Raw genomic sequence first — 20000 nt, 5'->3', positions numbered from 1 at the left:
ATGTAAAAATGTACAAGAAATAATTTAATCCCAGAGAGAGAGAGAGAGAGAGAGAGAGAGAGAGATAGTCGAACAAGGAAAAGAAAGTCTTCTGAACAACGTATCAAAGAAAATTAAGGTCAGGAAGGATACCAAGAGGAGGAAGAGGAAGAGGAAAAGGAGGAGGAGAGAAGGAAGAAGAGGAAGAGATATAGAAGAGGAAAAGAAAGATAGAATAAAGTGAAGCAAAGACTTGACTGATGAAGCTGATGGAAGAAGATACAAGGAAAGAAGGAAGAAAGGAAGGAAGGGAAAGAGGAGGAAGAGGAAGAAGAAAAGGAAGATGAGACTGAATGAAGAAAATTTTACGATGTCTAAATGAAGGAAATGATGGAACAGACCAAAGAGGGAAGGAATAATAGAAAAGAGAAATGAAAAAAGGGAAGAGTATGAATAGGCAAAACAAGAAGGAAGGAAGGAAGGAAAAAAGAAGAGAGAGGATAAACGAAAGAAGAATGAAGAAGGAGTAGAAGGCGGAAGAAAAAACTGCTCAGGTTGTATTTTTTTTTATTTTCCTTTTTTCTTGATTTTTTTGAGGTTGTGGAATGCCTTGATTAACTGGAAAATGAAGGAGGGATGCGGTGGTCAAGGTTAGAAGAAAGGAGGAGGAGGAGGAGGAGGAGGAGGAGGTGGATGATGGGCACTGTGTTTTTGGTAGTCATAGTGGAAGAACTGATGTGCTGCCGCTATTACTACTACTACTACTACTACTACTACTACTACTACTACTACTACTACTACTACTACTTTTACGTCTCCGCCACATTTTTGCAGTCCATCTCGTTAATCTGGAATAACTTGACTGGAAGACTTTTATTTCTCAACACCTCACTCTACCACCACCACCACCACCACCACCACCACCACCACAGAACGGGTATCCACCACAACACACCACGACACAACACGACCCAATACATTTAAGAAAGGAAGAAATGAAGGAAGGATAGAATAGGAGTAAAAGAAAGAAGGAAGGAAGGAAGGAAGGAAGGGAATTAAAGAAGAAATAAGTAATTGACATCACCACCACAACACCACAACGCCACAACACCACACCACACAATTCACACACCACATCACCACAACACAGAATGGACAAAAGAAGAGAAGGAAAGAAAGGCTACCACACCACACCACAACACACACAACACCACAACACAACACACACCACACCACCACATCACCACACCACCACTCACCACAGCGTTAGAGAATATCACCCACGCTCTCCCCCTCTCACTTCCCCCTCCCCGCCACGCCAGCTCGTATAGTGGGCGCCCTTTGCGAGGATAATGACCGCGCCTGCCGCCCGCGCGTGGCTGGAGGAGAGAGAGAGAGAGAGAGAGAGAGAGAGACAAGGTGGAGTATAGTTATAAAAGGACAGAGAGAGAGAGAGAGAGAGAGTAATGTAGTAGAGAGGAGAAAGATGAAAGGAGAGAAGGAAGGAAGGAAGGAAGGAAGGAAGGAAGAAGGAAGGAAGATGAGAACGAATGAAATAATAAAGAAGAAGAGAAGATGATGTAGTAAAAGTAAAGGGCTCTAATAAAGGAGGAAGAAATGAAGGAAGGAAGGAAAGAATGAGAAAAAAAAGAAAGAAGAAAAAGAGAGAAAGATAATGTAACAAAAAAACTACTATAACGAACTAAGGAAAAGAAAGAAAGTAAGAAAATAAAGAAAGAAGAAATGGTCAGTGGTTCGAAGGAGGTGGAGGAAGAGGAGGAGGAGGAGGAGGAGGAGGAATAGTGGAGAAGGGAGAGTGGAGGCGGGTATGGAACGAAAAGAACAGGGTGGATGTGCAAATGGATAGGGTGGAGAGGGCGAGGACTGGCGGGGTGGTGGGCTGGTGTGCTGGCTAGTGGGAGGTGGGCGGCAGTGGGCGGTGGTGGGTTGGCTGATGGCCGAGGTGTACCCACTCTTCGCCCGTGGAAGGCTGGAAGGCTGCTGGAAGGTCGTGGGGCAAGCCTTCCTCCTCCTCCTCCTCCTCCTCCTCCTCCTCCTCCTGGTATAGCAGAGTGGAGGTTCTCGAGGGAATTTTGGTTTGCACCTAAGTAAAGCTAACCTAACTTAACCTAACCTACCTTAACCTAACTTAACCTAACCTAGTCATGTTATTACGGATTACTATTGATATTATTCGTACAGGTGTGACCACGTGTTTAACCCCTTCAGTACTGGGACTCACTTTTACCTTGAGTTTGGGGTTTGATTCGACGATTTTTATTGATATTAGGAAGGGTCTATGGAGGTCACAAAATGAATGGCCTGAGTCTTCACTATTCTAATCCCCACATGAGTTTCTAAAGCTGTACAAAATAAAAAATAGTGAAGAAAACGAATATGAAAACGCGTCATGGTACTTGAAGGGGTTAATGTAGATGTCCTGTACCTGCCTTTACTTTTCCTGTGTATTGTCGTTTTCATTTGTTATTTTCGTATTTTTCTTGTCTTTTCTTATTTTCCTTGCGTTTTATTATATTATTTGCCTTTTTACTCGTTCATTATCTTTTTTTTTCTTCTATATCAGTTTATGAGAGAGAGAGAGAGAGAGAGAGAGAGAGAGAGAGAGAGAGAGAGAGGGCGGGGAGAGAGATAGTTAATTTGCGAGCACGTAGCTTTTAGAGAAAGTTCCGGATGACAAGAGAAAGTGCCCAAGAAACACAAGGAGGAGAAGGAGCAGAAAGAGAGGAGGAGGAGGAGGAGGAGGAGGACGAGGTGCTAGGCAGGGCAACCTTCACTAATAGTTAGCTTTAAGTGCCTAGAGGTGCTGGTCCTGAGAGGGAAGAGGAGGAGGAGAAGGAGGAGGAGGAGGAGGAGGAGGAGGAGGACGACGACGAGAAAGAGTAGGAAGAGTAAGAGAAAGTCGCCTGGGCAAGAGAAAGCCTATCCAACACCTCTGCTAGTAACACACACACACACACACACACACACACACACACACACACACACACACACACACACACACACACACACACACACACACACACTGTTTAAGTTGCATATCATCGGGGAATTTAAAGGGTCAGAGAGAGAGAGAGAGAGAGAGAGAGAGAGAGAGAGAGAGAGAGAGAGATTCCTTTGTGTGTGTGTTTCTAGTGACGAAAGAGGAAAAGATTAAATTATTATCATTATCATTATTATTATTATTATTATTATTATTATTATTATTATTATTATTATTATTATTATTATTATTGTTGTTATTTTTATTACTACTATTATCATCATTACTACAACTACTACTATTACTACTACTACTATTACTACTATTGCTACTGGTACTACTACTACTACTACTACTACTACTACTACTACTACTACTACTACTACTGCTGCTGCTGCTGCTGCTGCTTCTGCTGTTGTTGTTTTTAATAGTTAGTCAATCACCCAGCCAGTTTGCCAGTTAGTTGATTGGTTAGGTTAGGTCCGGTCAGTCAGCCAGTCAGTCAGTCAGTCAGTCAGTCAGTCAGTCAGTCAGTCAGTCAGTCAGTCGTTTAGTTACTTTGGTCAATAGTTAGTTAATCAGACAGTCATATAGTGAATCACCAATATATCTAATGTTTGCAGCACCCACATTCTTCTCCCTCCTTACCTGCCAAGCCCAGGTACGCAATGTGCAACCCCTCCTCATTACGTAAGGCAGGTAAAGGTAAGACACCTGGAATGGCTACAAGATTATCTATATGACTTGTGGCTGTGTGTGTAATTTACCTGTTCTGTGTGGTAAGATGAAGGAGGAGGAGGAGGAGGAGGAGGAGGAGGAGGGGAAGTAGAGATGAGTTAGGGGCAGAGGTAAACGAGTAAGAGAAAAGGAATATGCAGAAGAAGAAGAAGGAGGAGGAGGAGGAGGAGGAGGAGGAGGATTAAGAGTAAGAGTAAGAGTAGGAGGAGGAGGAAGAAGGAAGAAAGAAAGAAAGGAAGGTGAAAAGAAAAAGAAGAAAAAAAAAATAACGAGAAGGAAGAGTGGGAGAAGAGAAGAAAACAGTCTATGGAGAAGGTTGGAGGAGGAGGAGGAGGAGGAGGAGGAGGAAGAGAAAAAGAAAAATTAAGACAAACACAAAGGAAGACAAACATGGAAGGACGAAAGAAAAAAAAAGGAGGAAGAGAGAAAAATCACAAGAAGAAGTAGAAGCAGAACAAGAAAAAAAGAGAAAAACAAGAATAAGAAAGAGAAGAAAGAAAAGCAAGAGAAGAAAGAGAACCAGCTGCAGCAGCAGGAGGAGGAGAATGAAGAGGAGGAGGAGGAGGAGGAGGAGGAGGAGAAGGAGGAGGAGGAGCAACACAGCTTTTTGTAACGGGACGACCTGGTTCTGCGTTGGTGCCGCCCCGCCGTTGGCCAGCCTGGGACTGCCTTAGGGGTCAAGGGGTCGCCGCGCGGGTGAGAACAGGGAACAGGCTCCTGGCGGCCTTAAAGGGAACGCCTGTGCTGCTGCTGGCGGGGGCGTGGTGGGCGTGGTGGGCGTGGTAGGTGCTGTGGAGTTATTGGAGGAAAGAAGGAAGGAAATAAAGAAAGTTTAGGATTGTTTAGACTAAATTAGGTTAGTTTAAGGAATTTATTGCTCTATTGTTGCTGTTGTTGATGTTTCTGTTGTTGTTGTTGTTGTTGTTGTTGTTGTTGTTCTTTTTCTTTTTCTTCTTCTTCTTCTTCTTCTTCTTCTTCTTCTTCTTCTTCTTCTTCTTCTTCTTCTTCTTCTTCTTCTCTTTCTTATTTTCTTTTATCGTCCTCGTCATTTTCCTCTTCTTTGCTCTCCTCCTCCGGTATTCCTCACATCTCTTAAGCTCGTATCCTCAAACCCTTCTGTGTGTCACCTCCACTATTTCAAATGGCTTCATTTACATTTACATGAAATTTTTTTAAGGTATTTTTATGGTTTTAGAGGCAGATTGACAAGATTTCTGCATCAATAACTGGAGAAACACTCTTGAAAACCCTCTAATCATCTCTGTGGCCCTTGAAAAATAATTGTGTCGTGAGAGCAAAGCGTTTCTGAATACGGGCGTTATACTAACAGTTCAGAATAGTTACCCAAATAGCCTAATAGTGAAGCCCTCAAGATATAAGATATTTGGCCTTCCATTGTATTCCTTGGCATTCCTCCTCGTTCTTCATCTCCTCCTCGTCATCTTTTTACTTCTGTCTCCTCGTTTTCAACCTCCTCCTTCAACGCCCAACAAGTCTGCTGCTACTGCTTATTTTCCTTCATACTCCATCGTGCTGAAACAAATGATACTAAAATTACACTCGAGAAGGAGCGAGGAAGCATTACGAGGAAAGGAAGAATGAGAGAGGAGGAGGTTAAAAGTCAATATTGAGAAAGACAAAAGAGGAGTGAGGAAATAATGTGGGAGTGAGAAACTGGAGATTTGAAAGAAGACACCAGAGAGAGAGAGAGAGGCAGAAATGGAGGTGAAGAGGAGAGAAGAGGTCGGGATGAAAAGAGGTTGATAAAGGAGTGAAAGGAAATGAAATAATGAAAGACCAAGAAATTTTTGAGGATTACGAAGGAGAGGAAATAATGGGGTAGAAATGGAGGAAATGAAAGGAGAGGATAGTAATGGCAGGTGATAAAGAGTGGAAAGTGGAAAGAGATAAAAAACATAAGAAACGAGAAACTGTGAAATATTTGAAGACACGAAGGAAGAAAAAGAGGAAAAGAGATAGAAATGGGAGGGTGAAAAGAAGAGGTCAAGATAATAACGAAAGCTGGTAAAGGAGTGAAAAACGGAAAAGAAAAAAAAAAGAATATAACGAGAGACGAAATATTTGAAGATACGAAGGAAAAGAGAAGAGAGAAAGGAGAGAGAGAGGAACAAAATATGGAGACAACGAAAGAGAGAAGGTAAAAACTGATAACTAAAGGAGGTGAAAGTCAAAAGTGACACTACAAAAATAGATAGAATTAATGAGAGAAGATCAAGATTGGAAAAGACAATGCAGAAATTAAAAGTGACAAGCGAGAGAATCAAATTTACTGAGGAAATAATGTGACTTAGAAGAAAACGAAGACACAAAAGAAAAAGTCGGAGAGAAGGAAGAAAGAGAGACGATGAAATGAGAGAAAAGGTCAGGAGAGTAATGAAAGAAGATGAAAAATAGTAGAAAATTGCAACTAAAATGGCAAAATTAAAGAAATAACATGATTCTGTGGAAAATGAAGATACGAAAGAAGAGAGGAGAGAAAGAAACAAAGAGATAAAGAGGAGAGGAGGCCAAATAGGTAATAAAAGATAATAGAGGAGGTGAAAAATACAACTGAAAAAAAGAGAAAGAAACAGAGAAAGAGAAAGACACTAAAGAAGACACAGGGAAGGAAAGAAGAAGAAAAGATAAAAAAAAAGAAATAAATGACGAGAAGAAAATGAAAAAAAAGCAACTAATAAATATAAAACGAAAAAAAAAATAATGTAGAACAGAGAGAGAGAGAGAGAGAGAGAGAGAGAGAGAGAGAGAGAGAGAGAGAGAGAGAGATGCAGGAAAGGAGGTCAGGAATCAGGATAGAGGTGAGTGAAGGATGGAGAGTCAGAGGTTAGTGGGGAAGTGTGTGGAGGTGACTGAGAGGAGGAGGAGGAGGAGGAGGAGGAGGAGGAGAAAGAAATGCACTTTGCGACGTGAAAATGCAATAAGAACAAGGAAATGAGGTAAACGAGGAACGAAGCGGAGAAAAGAGAAACAGGATGACTGACCTGAAGGGAGGATGTGAAAGTGTGAACCAAGAGGAAGAAGAAAAGAAGAAGAAGAAGGAAGAGAAGAGGAAGAAGAAAGATAAAAAGAAGGAGAAGAAGAAAGAATGAAAGAGAGTAGTACAGAAATGGAAAGAGAAGCAAAAAATAAAGAGAAACCAGGAACTTAGATAAAAATAAAAGCAATAATTTAAGAAGGGAATAATGGCATAGGAGAAAAAAAAAAGGTAAAAGACAGTGACGAAAAAATGAAAGCAGAAAAAAATAACAAAAGTTGCAAAGAAAATCGATATTAACTAAATGAGAGAGAGAGAGAGAGAGAGAGAGAGAGAGAGAGAGAGAGAGAGAGAGAGAGAGAGAGAGAGAGAGAGAGAGCAAATCATGGCCAAGAAATGCATCGACACTTTTTATCAATAACTTTAACCTCAAAGAACGAAAAAAAAAAAATTCACTCAAAACACAAAAAAAGAAAAAGAAAAAAGAAAATAAGATGATAGTTAACAAAATCACACGAGAGGAGGAAGAGGAAGAGGAGGAGGAGGAGGAGGAAGAAGAAGAGGAGGAGGAGGAAGAAGAAGAGGACTCTGAAGTAGCGGTTTTGTTGGACGGGGCAGAGAGGAACGGGACGGGGCAGGTCGGGGCGGGGCGGGGCTTGGAAAGGGGAAGGGGAGAGGGAGTGAGAGAGAGCGAGATGGGGAAGGAGGAAGGAATGAAAGGCAGGGAGGGGAGTGGTGAGGGACTGGGATAGAGAGACAGAGGGGAAGGGAAGGGGAGTGAAGGGAGGTAAGAGGGGGTGATGGGGGGGAGAAGTTCTAAGTGCTCTGGGGATTTATATTAATTTCCTGCCCCGACCTTTAGAGAGAGAGAGAGAGAGAGAGAAACGAATGCCATCCTCCTCCTCCTCTCTTCCTCCTCCTCCTCCTCCTCCTCCTCCTCCTCCTCCTCCTCCTCCTCCTTCTCCTCCTCCTGCGGCAGAAATAATTTGCTTCCATCATCACCATCACCACTATTACACACACACACACACACACACACACACACACACACACACACACACACACACACACACACACACACACGAAGTTACTTTAAGCCATTAATTGGTGATGGAAACCCCAGACTTTTTGTTGACTCAGAGAGAGAGAGAGAGAGAGAGAGAGAGAGAGAGAGAGGTGGATGTTTTGTGGTCATCTATTAAAAAAAAAAAAAAAAGGAAAGGCAAAGGATGCGAACCATGTGTTTATCCGTCTACCTGTCCGTGTGTGTGTGTGTGTGTGTGTGTGTGTGTGTGTGTGTGTGTGCGCGTGTGTCTCGATAACTATTCATTAACTGTACATTTTATCTACCTATCTTTTTATCTCCCTATCTATTCAACTATCTATCTATCCATCTATCTACGTATCTATCTATCAACCAATTAAATTTTTCTCTATTCATGCTTTGCCTATCCATTCATCCATTAACCTATCCATCTATGAATCTTTAATCTGCATCCACCTATTGTCCCACTTCTCTATCCATCTATCCACACGTACAAGCAACAACAGTAGCATCAGTAGTGTAGTAGCAGTAGTAGTAGTAGTAGTAGTAGTAGTAGTAGTAGTAGTAGTAGTAGTAGTAGTAGTAGTAGTAGTAGTAGTAGTCTGCGTGACTCACGAGGGTGGAGTCACAAACCAAACTAACACAATGGATCCTGTTTTGTGGCAGTTTTCCTGTATGTGTGTGTGTGTGTGTGTGTGTGTGTGTGTGTGTGTGTGTGTGTGTGTGTGTGTGTGTGTGTGTGTGTGTGTGTATGTATGTATGTATGTATGTATGTATATATATATATATATGTGTGTGTGTGTGTGTGTGTGTGTGTGTGTGTGTGTGTGTGTGTGTGTGTGTGTGTGCGTGCGTGTGTGTATGTATGTATGTATGTGTGTATGTATATGTATGTATATGTGTGTGTGTGTGTGTGTGTGTGTGTGTGTGTGTGTGTGTGTGTGTGTGTATGTGTGTGTGTGCGTGGATAGGGGTGGAGGCGTACAGTGGACATAGTTAAAGAGATGCGGACAGTGGAGGTGAGTGATTTACCTGCCTGGTGGAGGTGGGGTGAGGTGGAAGAGGAAGAAGAGGAAGAGGAGGAAGAGAAGGAGAGACAAGTGCTAAGAGAAAAACAGAAAAGGAAAACTCAAAGAGAAAAATGAGGAAGATAAAGGTGGTAGGAGGAGGAGGAGGAGGAGGAGGAGGAGGAGGAGGAGGTGGAGGTTGTGTGCGGGAGAAGCATCTGATGTCGTTCTGGTGGAGGTAAATTGTGGGGTTATGGTGATAAAGCCGAAGATCACGCAAGCCTGGCATTAGTGGAGGAGGAGGAAGAAGAAGAAGAAGGAGGAGGAGGAGGAGGAGGAGGAGAGAAGGTGTGAAGGGAAAACAACAAAAGAGGAAAAGTAAAGAGAAGGATGAGGAAGACAAGAGTGGGAAGAGATACTGGTAGTGTTGGTGGATGTGTTAGAAGAGGAGGAGGAGGAGGAGGAGGAGGAGGAGGAGGACAGAAAGGTGCCATGGGAAAACAGAAGAGGAGGAAGATTATAAAGAAAGAAGAGGAAAATAACGGTGAGAGGAAGAGATGGAAGACGAAGAAAAGAAAGGGGATGAGAAAAAGATATAAAAAAGAAACGAAAGAAAAGACAAAAAGATGAGAATGAAGGAAAGAAAACAACGCAAAAAAAAAAGAGAAAAGGAAATATATGTACAAAACAAAAAACGGATGAAAAGCAAACCGCAAGGCAAAACAAAACAAAATAAAACAATTACAGAAAACGGAGAAAAAAAAAAACATCATACCAAGAAAACAACAAAAACAACTTGACAAAAAAAAAAAACAGAAAAAAACAAAGGAATAAAGGAAACATATCACGAAGTACCAAAAAAAAACCCAAAAAAAGAAAAAGAAAAAAAAAACAATAGATAGATAGAAAGATAGGTAGACCTTAGAAGCAACATAATACCTTGGTCTATATGTCATGATCTCAACCGCGTTCTATTATTATTGTTTTTTTCTTCTTTTTATCTTCGGAGGCTGGTTGAGGCGAAGGGGGAGAACAGGTCAGGCCGCCAGCTAGTGTTTCATATAGTGTGGCAGTTTCAGATGTGGTTAGTGAAGACCTATAGTTGATAATGTGTGGTATGGTATTGATTTGTGTGGCTTGGAAGGGGAGGTGGGTTATTTTGGGTGTGTATAAAAGGTAAGTAAATGGGTAGGTTTATGGTGTGTGTGTGTGTGTGTGTGTGGAATAGGTAGATAGATAGATACATACATAGATTAAATACATGTATGAATGAATGGATTGGTAGATAAATAAATAGATAGATAGAGGCAGGGAAGATAGATAGATTAACTCATATGCAGGACAGACAGATAAAAGAAAAGACAGCAAATCAAACACAAAGATACAGGTAAAAAAATTAATAAACAAGAAACATAAGAAACATCACGTGACCTATTAAGACAATCTCACCTGTTAAAGAGTATTAATCAAAACAGGTGAGCCATAATACCTGTAGGTGTCCAGGTGCGTTGCTAATCACGTAATGCCAGGTCTGAATAGCGTGCATGTCTGTGTGTGTGTGTCTGTGTGTGTGTGTGTGTGTGTGTGTGTGTGTGTGTGTGTGTGTGTGTGTGTGTGTGTGTGTGTGTGTTTCCAGGAATGGTGGGACTAAAGCAATAGTTTCCAGCAGTTCAGTGATTGGTGATCGATGTGTCTCGCCTCGCTGCCTTCCCTTCCCTTGTCTCACCTTCCTTCCCTTGTCTCACCTTATCTTACCTTGTCTCACCTTACCTTACCTTGACTTGCATTACACTATCTCTTACCTTATCTAACCTCATCTCATTTCATCTTACCTTACGTTAGTTCATATCTCCTGCTTTACCTTATCGAACTTTACCTTCACTCATTTCATTTTATTTGTCCTTTACTTACGTTAGTTTACTTTATATTACCTTGTTCACTTTACCTTATTTCAATTTGTTAACTGGTGGATCGTAAGGTAAAATATCGAAAGGTAAGATTGATTACTTTTCGTCATTTTGTCTTTCTTTAATTATTTTACATTAGTTAATATTTTTTTTTTTATCTTGTCTTTTCTCATCTCACCATCCCTTCCCTTCTCATCCCTTCCCTTCCCTTCCCTATCCTTTCCTTTCCTACCCTTCCTCTCCCTTTCCCTCCTTTCCTTCCCATCCCATCTCATCCCTTCTCTTACCTTCCCTTTCCTTACGTAATATCACAATACCTCACCATACCCACCCATCCACACCCACACACAATCATTATATCACACCTACATAAATCCTCACACCCTTACAATCCTATTATACCTACCAGCTACGCCCAAACAATCCTCTTCTTACCCCTCACGCCCTCACACGTATGGCCACCCACTCACACACCCACCCTTGTATCTATCTCTTACACTATCTCTCAATTTACTATCCTTTCACTCTATTACCTCCTTCATAGTCACACCTGAAGCTGCCTACCCACATGCAATCTCTTTTTTTTTTTTATCTTACGTATCATCTTTATTCCCCCCCCCCCCCACACACACACGTCTAGCCACCCACCCACACATGTATTATCACACCTTGAACTTTTCTCCGCGCCGTTTAGCTTCCCTGAGCCGTATATTGCCCGCCCCGCACCGCATTACTACAAAGGTCATGATCAAATTAAAAGCTGGCGAGTGTTGGTGGATTCCCTCGCAGTCTTGGCGGGTCAGGAAGGACAAGCGGTGTTGGTGAAAGGAATACAGAAGGGTGGGGAATATAAAGGCTAACTAATAAACTCACTATCTGTTTCTGTTTTCTTCTTTTTTGCTTTTTCTTACGTTTCAAAGTCTCTATTTAATTGTTAGTACTTCGTTTTCTTATTTAGTTTTAGTTAGTGGTGAACAAAGAAAGGGAGTGAAAACAGGAATGAACTGATAAAGCTGTAAACCTCTCACTACTTGTCTCTATTTTCCTGACCTAACGTAACCTAACATAACATCAATCTAACTTACCAAACCTAACGTAACTTGCCTTTATTTTAACCTATCCTAACCTAACCTTAACCTTAACCTAATCTAACCTAAGCTAATATTTCAAATCGTCAGTCAGTCTGCGTGTCTCTCCCTGCTATCACTGGCATCCGAACTGCTTCAGAAATCAGTGAACGTATTGATCAGTAGTGAGGAATGTCTGGCACACGGGAATTCTCGGAGGGAGGGGAGGGAATGGAGACAGACGGAAGGGAGGGAAGAAGGGAGGGAGGAAGGGAGGGAGTGAGGGAGGGAACAAGGCACGTGAGTTGTCTTGTGAGGTTTCCGAGATGATATTCATGTGTGTGTGTGTGTGTGTGTGTGTGTGTGTGTGTGTTAGTCGTGGAGTCACGTGATCTTTCTTTCTTCTTTCTTTTTCTCTCCATTTTCCTCTTTTATTTCTCTCTCTCTCTCTCTTATCTACCGTTTCTCTTCTCTAAATTAGTGTATCTTTTGGCTATGAATAAAATATCTATGTACTCTCTCTCTCTCTCTCTCTCTCTCTCTCTCTCTCTCTCTCTCTCTCTCTCTCTCTCTCTCTCTCTCTCTCTCTCTCTCTCTATCTATCTATCTGTCTATCTATCTATCTATCTGTCTATCTATCTATCTGTCTATCTATCTGTCCATCTTCATTTTCATCACTCTTAGTCTTTCTCATTCCACCATCTGTCCATCTTCATTTTCATCACTCTTAGTCTTTCTCATTCCACCACCACCATCACCACCACCACCACCACTACAAGAGAACTAACACACAGACAAACACAGGAGAGGATTGGAGTGAGTGAGCCATAGTGAGTCGCGTGCTGGAAATTCGTAGCATCCTCGCCGTGGCTTTGAAGTTTCTGATTCCTTTGAGGTGCTGCGGATCGAGAAAAAAAAAAAGAAAAAAAATGGAGAGAGGAGAAAAAAAAAAAAAAAAGGTTGCAATTTGGCTGTCCACTAAATGCTGACTTATTACACAATCATGTCTTGGATTTCTAAAGATCTTGGATATATTGTTTGCGGTTTGGGATATTATTAAACTGGAATATTCTTTTTTTGTTCGGTGCATGTTCGTCTTTTTGTATATGTTCCGTTTTATTTACTTGTTATTTATGTGTGTTTATGTTAGTGGTATAGTGATATTTATTGGTTCGAGTTTTCCTGTGTGTGCTTTTACCGCGGGGATGTGAAACAGAAGTAGTATTTATTTAAGTTTTGATGTGTTTTGTAGTGTTTTTTAATGTCTGTATCGTCAGTGTATTGGTTCTTGCAGTATTTGTTAGTTTTAAGGTGGAAATATATGAAGTTCATCGAGCAATTTACATTTTATATAATGGAATATGAACTAGATACGATATTTGGCTGAGTTTGAACGCATCGTGAAACACAATGCATTATGATTATACTTAATGATTATATTTACTGTAATTACAAGTTGCACAGGGGTAATACAAAATACATTGCTGCTTATGTTTAGACAAAGGGACTTGAGATGAATGGAAGATTTAATTTAATCCTAACATATGCTGTGGCTTACACTATTGAGCTTAACTATATTACCTAGATCACCACAAGAAATCAACGCTTAGCTCACCATCTTCATTTTCCTCAGAGGGAATGTGAAATGTATATGATGTTTAATTAACTCTCGACGTATATTATAATTTAGTCTACGTATTTGCCTTTCCTGTATTTACATGTTTTACTGTATTTACATCTTATAACTTACTGATTTATAATATATCCACAAACTTTGCAGAAGGAATATCAAAGCTCATCCTTCCATCTTCCTTTCCGCAGAGGGAATATGATATAAGATGTGCACGAGTGAGTGGGAGGGGCTGCTGGAGCGGCGGCTGGCTATGCTGCCCGGCTCCCGCGACCCAGGCGGTGGCCCTATCCTGGTGATCTCCCTGCCGCAGGACCCCACCCTGCACGACTCAGGGGGCATCTCGGCCACCATCAAGTACCTCAAGACCATCCCCAGGTAATGTCTCCCGATGCCCACCTACCACTCACTATCCCTATCCATATACTAGCCTAATCTTTCAAAGTCTATTCTAGCCACCTCTGTGTCAAGAATCGCCTTTTCTGTTTGAACTTACTATTTTTTCCCTGTCTGAAATTATATGGGGTAGATTTACTCTCACTTTTACTCACGCCCTCACTCACGCCCTTACTGACCCACTTGTTGACGCCCTTCCTTTTTTTTTTATGTAAAATGGAAACTGGTCAAGGGCAACACACACACAAAAAAAAAACACTCAGTCGTCAGTTAACCAAAAGACAGGAATATTTGTCTTGAAACCCTCCTCTTAAATGAAGTCATAGAAAGTTAGAAATACAGACACAGGCAGGGAGTTCCAGAGTTTACCAGAACCTCCCCTTCACATCCCATCTCATACCTTTACTCACACCCAACTCAAGCCGTTACTATCTTACTCCTTTCCTCACGCCCTTGCTTTATAGCCTGAGTGCGAGGGACCGTGGGTGGGTGGTGGTGGTGGACGCGCGGGTGTGTCACTACCGCCTGGTCAAACCCACCGTGAGCACCGTGCGGGCCGCCTTGGGTCACCTGCGTCATTTGTTCGTGGTGCGGCCTGAGGGGTTCTGGGACAAGCAACGGGTGGACTGCCGTAAGAGTGAGGTGGATAGCCAGGTGAGAGTGGTGGTGGTGGTGGTGGTGGTGTTTGTTGTGGTATGTGTTACCTTGCTTCAATTTTGTGGTTTGCTTTTGTTGTCTAGTCTTGTTATTTCCTCCTCCTCCTCCTCCTCCTCCTCCTTTTCTTTCTTCTCCTGTTGTGTTGTGTGAGTTATGTTTCTCGTGCTTTGAATCCTTCTTTCTTTCTCTCCCTCTCGTGGCAGACCAACAAAATTTACAACTTACTAAGAAAAAAAAACACTTTTAGAAACCTGGCTAATCATCTCTGTGGCCTTTGAAAACAGTCTTGATGAGAGAGCAAAGCATTTCATAACGTAAAACTATTGCCTGTCATCTGAAACTTAACCTGTACCTCTGCTATCTCTCCTGCCCTGAAGATTTACACACTATTAACATGAAAACACTCTTAGAAACCTGGCTAATCAATTTCTGTGGCCTTTCAAGACGTGGTGAGAAAGCAAAGCATTTCATAACATAGAACTATTGCCTATGATTTCAAACTCAACTTATATTTCTGTCATCTCCATTTCTCCTACAAACCAAGATTCATACACTACTGACATGAAAAACACTCTAAGAAACCCGGCTAATCATCTCTGTATAGCCTTTGAAAGCAGTAGTGGTGAGACAAGATTTGCACACAACTAACATGAAAAACACCCTTGAAAACCTAGTTGTTCACCTTTGTAGCCTTTGAAAACAATCAGGGTGAGAGAGTAAAACGTTTAGTAACACAGAACTATTGTCTATGATCTGAAAATTAACCTGAACCTCTGCCATCTCTTCCTCAGCCAATTTATGTGACAGTGAGCAAGCTGACGCGCCACATTGAGCCTTCCCAGCTGCCCATAGAGCTTGGCGGGACCCTGGAATATGACCACCTCGCCTGGCTCAAGACTCGGAAGGTATGTTGAGAGTGGGAGAGAAAGGGTGCGGGTAAGTGGGTGGGGGTAGGAGTTAGATGGCTGCGAGTATTGGAAAGGTGTGGGTGTTTGGATGGGTGGTCTTTGGGTGTGTGTTGGTGGGTGGGGGAGGGTATTTGGTTGTGTATGTTTGTATGTTTGTGGGAAGGGCGTGTAGGTTGAGTATGTGTTTGGTTGTGGTTGATGTAAAAGTTGCTAGGATTTTTTTTCTCTCTTTTCTTCATTTTCTTTTTCCTTCTCTTCTTCCTTCTCCTCTGCTTCTCTTTCTTCTTCTATCCACGCCTCCTGCTTTTTAGTTCTCGCTCTTTTCCTCTTCCTACTCTCTAGTTCTCATTCTTTCCTCCTCCTCCTCCTTCCTTTCTGTTACCTTATCTCCCTCCATTCTCTCTCCTTATCTCCATCCCTCCCTACATACCCACCTTCCTTTCTTTCATTCTTCCTTCCTTCCTTCCTTCCTTCCTTCCTTCCTTCCTTTTTTCTCCTCTCCTCCACACACATCTTCTTCCATGATTCTTTGTTACGAGTATCTTGTGAGGAGAAAATTGTCTCATATAACAGATGTAACTCGTGGCATTAATATTCCGAGTAGTTGCTGTAGTGAGTGTTGAGTGTTTATCCTCCTCCCTCTGCTCCTCCGTCAGGCGTACGAGGAGTTTGTGGACGAGTGCGAGAGGGCGCGGCGTGATTTGGAGACCCTGCAGGTGGAGTTAAGGCGAGAGGAGCCATGTAGCCGCGCCTCCACCCTGCACGATCTTCTGTCTGTCAACACCAACACCTACACCACCATCACCGCCAGGCCTTCCATCATCTTCAACATGGGTATGGGTGTTGTTGTTGTTGTTGTTGTTGTTATTGTTGATGTTGTTGTTGCTGTTGCTGCTGCTGTTGTTGTTGTTGTTGTTGTTATTGTTGTTGTTGTACTTGATTTTCTTATTGTTGTTATTATCATTATCTCATTGACTCCTTTTGTGTTATATTTTCTACCGACTATACCTGTAAAACTTTCATAGTCACCGTTCATTTATTCACGTTTTCTTCCCCCTGAGAGAAAACGTAAGAATTCATGTTAATACTTGAGTTACCCCCGTAATTTGAATTAACTCGTAAAATTGTATATAAATGTAATCTCGTAATTCAGGTTAGTTAATAAGAGAGCAAGTTAGGGGATGAATGAGTGAGCTACCTAATATTTGAGAGTGGGTTTTTTTTTCTATTTTTTCTTATAAGAACAACAGAATATATGAATTTTTAGTTTGAAAGTTGTTTGGTAAGTGAATGAGTGAGTGGGTGAGTGCATGAGAGTGGGTAAATTAGTAAGCAAGAGACATGAATGAGAGAGTGAGTGCATGATTAAATATATAAGTGAATGTGTGCGTGTGAGTGAGTTAGCGAAAACCCAAGTGTGTCTGAATGCATGAGTGGATGATTTAGTGAGAGAGTGCCTGAATGCATAAGTGATTACAAGTTTTCATCAGTGTGTTCACCGTTTCCCTCCGCTGCTGCAGGTCAGGAGGTGCTGAAGGTGCTGGAGATGGATGAGGAGTCAGGGTTCAGGGTGTGCGAGGGACAGGGTGACGCAGCAGAGGCGGCGTCCAGGGTGCGGGCAATGCTTCACGACCTGCACCTGCTCACCACCGCCGTCGAGGCCTGCTGGAGGAGGCTCAACACTGCCCTGGACACCTACATGCAGGTCTCATCAACACATTGTGAAACTCTTCTATTTGCACATCTTTCTAAGCCATTAAAGTCATCAGTTTTTCAGTCCCTTGCTAAAGTAACACACTAATTGAGAACGTGGCACCTGCACGGACCAAAATTGTGTTGGTGGGCACGCGGGTATTCCAGAAGTGTGTGTGTGTGTGGTGTGTGTATTTAACAAGGGCACAGCTATTCTGGTCACTCTGCAAGCCTCGTGGCATTGTTGTGAAGGCGCCGGCGAGGTGAAGCAGCGCCCAGCCTTCCATTATTTATGTGTGTGTGTGTGTGTGTGTGTGTGCCATCACCACTATGATTTACTTCCTCTAGCTTCCTTCACTTATTATTATCCCCCTTAATGTTTCTCGTGGTGATGTTGAAGAAAAGATTTAAAGTTTCAGAGATTGCATCCAAACTGTTTTATAAAATCTATTATCTCACTGACTTTCTCAAGCTTCCTTTGTTACCAGTCTTCCGTATAGGTCACGTTCAAGGAAATCTCTCTTAAGCTTCGTAAGTAATGTTGCGTCATGTAAGGGAAAGATTTGGGGTAATATTTCAGAACTGTTTCAGAATCTTGCTAGCTCGGAGTCATGTGTGGTTCATCTGTGTAGGGGAATTTTGGTTGTTTGTCGTGTATGTATGTGCCTTGGTGAGCGAGTGAGTGATTGAGTGAATAGGTGAGTCATAACACGAGAGAGAAATATTTTTAATTACCATCTTAGAACATATTAAACAGACAGATAGACACACACTCTTACACACACACACACACACACACACACACACACACACACACACACACACACACACACACACACACACACACACACACACACACACAGCTCTATCCACTTTCTTTTCTTCCCACCCTCCAACCCTCCTTACATCCCACCCTCCTTGTCTCACTTCCTGCTTCCCTGCCTATATCTCAGTTACTTTGACAATAGTGTTGGTTCGAATACATACATCTAAACCTTCCCTTGTGGCGAAGAAAGTGCAACTAAACAAACCTGAGCAACATGAGACCGTACGGTGTGGCGAGGGAGGCGCTGACAGTGGTGTGCCTGCAGGTGCGAGAGCTTGAGACGGAGATGAATGACATAGGCAAGTGGCTGGTGTCGGCGGGTCAGACATTGCTGGCGGAAACGAGCATCGGCACCACAACAGACCAGGCGGAGGCGCTGCTACGGGAACACGAGGCCATTGAGCTGAAGTGTCGGGTAAGTGTCTTGTCTTTTTGTGGCTTGTATTGTTCTCTGTAGTGTAAGTGCCTCGTGTAAGTGTCTCCTCTAAGTGTCTCCTGTAAGATAAGTGTCGGGTAAGAAAGCGCTCTTGTCTTGTCTTGTCTTGTTCTTTGTAGTGTAAGTGGTAATGGAGCGTTATTGTTGTTTTCTTTAGCGTTATAACACCTCTTAGTCCTTTCCGGTCTTGTCCTCAGTGCAGCAGAACGGGTTAGCTGAGGTTAGTTTTGACTTACAAAATTTTAAAAGAGAACAGGAAACGAATGTGTAGTTCTAGTTATTTAGTAAAGAAGTGATCGTGATGAATTGTAGCTTATGATAACCACAATCCTTCTTGGTGATGAGTCTTTGGTGCTTCTTTATGTTTAAAAGAGAAGTACAGACTTAATATAGAGTTCCAGTCGTTTGGTAAAAAAGTAATTATGGAGAACTTAACATAACAGACTCAAATCCGTCTTCTGTGCTTCTCTGTGTTACATTCACGCCTTCTCTTCAGGAGACGTACGGGAGGTGGGCTGGACTGCGGTACAGAGTGGAGGACGCTCTGGACCGCGGCGATGGGGATCTACGCGCCCTGGCAGACCACCGCACCACCACCACCGACCTGCGCTCCCTCAAGGACTACACCGACACCCTCGTCAGGTAGTGTCTCCTGCCTCGCCCTCATGCAGGACGTTTTGAAGGCCTTTTCTATGCCTGTTTTTACATTATTAGCCTTGTCACATCCTCCATTCGGCCTTCTTTCCTCCTCCTCACGCCCTCTCCCTCCCGCAGGACCTTCGCGTCTCGCCTGGATCGCCGCCGCACGCTCATCTTGGCCTCCGTCAGGTTCCATCGCATCGCCCACCAGATGGAGGAGCGGTGCCACATCTTGCTGCAGGCCCACCGCTGGCTGCCACACACTGACGACGTGGAGCCGCTCAAGAAGACCCTCAGGGAACTCACCGCCAGGAAGGAGGCCATTGGTGAGTCGCTCTTCAGATGAAGAAGAATAGAAGAAAACTCCAAATCTTTTAATATCTCTTTTCTTTGACCATGCTCTACTATTAACAGTTTGTCTTACTATTAGCAAAGAATGACCACAGTAGTAAAAGGATTAACATTAATTTCTCCTCCAAACACTCTATTGCCTCTCCGCCTATACTCCTGTCTACACTGCCTCACGCCCCCAGACTACCTCGCCTCGGAGGGCACGCGGGCTGGGGAGAAGCTACTGGACCTGTTGACGGTGGGCGTGAAGGACCTCTCAGGCCGGGACATCACGCCAGACTACACGGCGGAGCTAAACCACGTGCACGCTCTCCTGACGGCGCAGCAGGAGCACTACTGTAGGGCGGCGCGCCAGGCTGATCTCTACAAACTGCGCCTCCAGCAGAACATCCAGCTGCTCACCTGCCAGAGGGACGTGAGGCAGGTACGTGGCGACGGTGGTGGTGATGGTGGTGGTGATGCTAATGGGGGTTTTGTCGTTGTCATTATCATCGTTATTGTAGTTAGTTTAATCTTTATGGCAATATTTTCAGCTTGTTTTCATCATTATAATCGTTGCATGGACATATTTTCATTACAGTAGATAATTTTCATCTTTATTGTCATTATCATACTTTATATTCATTATTGCCATTACTTAGTTTCGCCATTGTCAGCATTGCCATCACTGTTATCATTATTAACGTGAAATATTAAAATGTTCCTTTATTCAATATCTCCTTAATG

At 42.8% G+C, this 20000-nt stretch overlaps 1 protein-coding gene across 3 annotated transcripts in view; it reads left to right on the top strand.

Moving 5' to 3' along the window:
* The window catches only part of LOC123506323 (SEC14 domain and spectrin repeat-containing protein 1-like), a 44333-nt gene that overhangs the window by 22749 nt on the left and 1584 nt on the right, over positions 1-20000 (top strand). For all 3 annotated transcript variants that reach the window (XM_045258290.1, XM_045258293.1, XM_045258291.1), the window contains exons 2-10: positions 13561-13747; positions 14230-14419; positions 15214-15327; positions 15987-16164; positions 16851-17035; positions 18114-18263; positions 18781-18926; positions 19059-19249; positions 19457-19698. In XM_045258290.1, coding sequence (XP_045114225.1) covers positions 13578-13747; positions 14230-14419; positions 15214-15327; positions 15987-16164; positions 16851-17035; positions 18114-18263; positions 18781-18926; positions 19059-19249; positions 19457-19698 — 1566 coding nt within the window. In that variant the 5' untranslated portion in view covers positions 13561-13577. The remainder of the gene's footprint in view (positions 1-13560; positions 13748-14229; positions 14420-15213; positions 15328-15986; positions 16165-16850; positions 17036-18113; positions 18264-18780; positions 18927-19058; positions 19250-19456; positions 19699-20000) is intronic.

Source organism: Portunus trituberculatus, chromosome 19 (genome assembly GCF_017591435.1).
Source record: "Portunus trituberculatus isolate SZX2019 chromosome 19, ASM1759143v1, whole genome shotgun sequence".
In the NCBI taxonomy this organism is placed as follows: domain Eukaryota; kingdom Metazoa; phylum Arthropoda; class Malacostraca; order Decapoda; family Portunidae; genus Portunus; species Portunus trituberculatus.
Note: the sequence above shows the minus strand (reverse complement) of the source record. Positions and strands in the feature narration are given on the sequence as shown.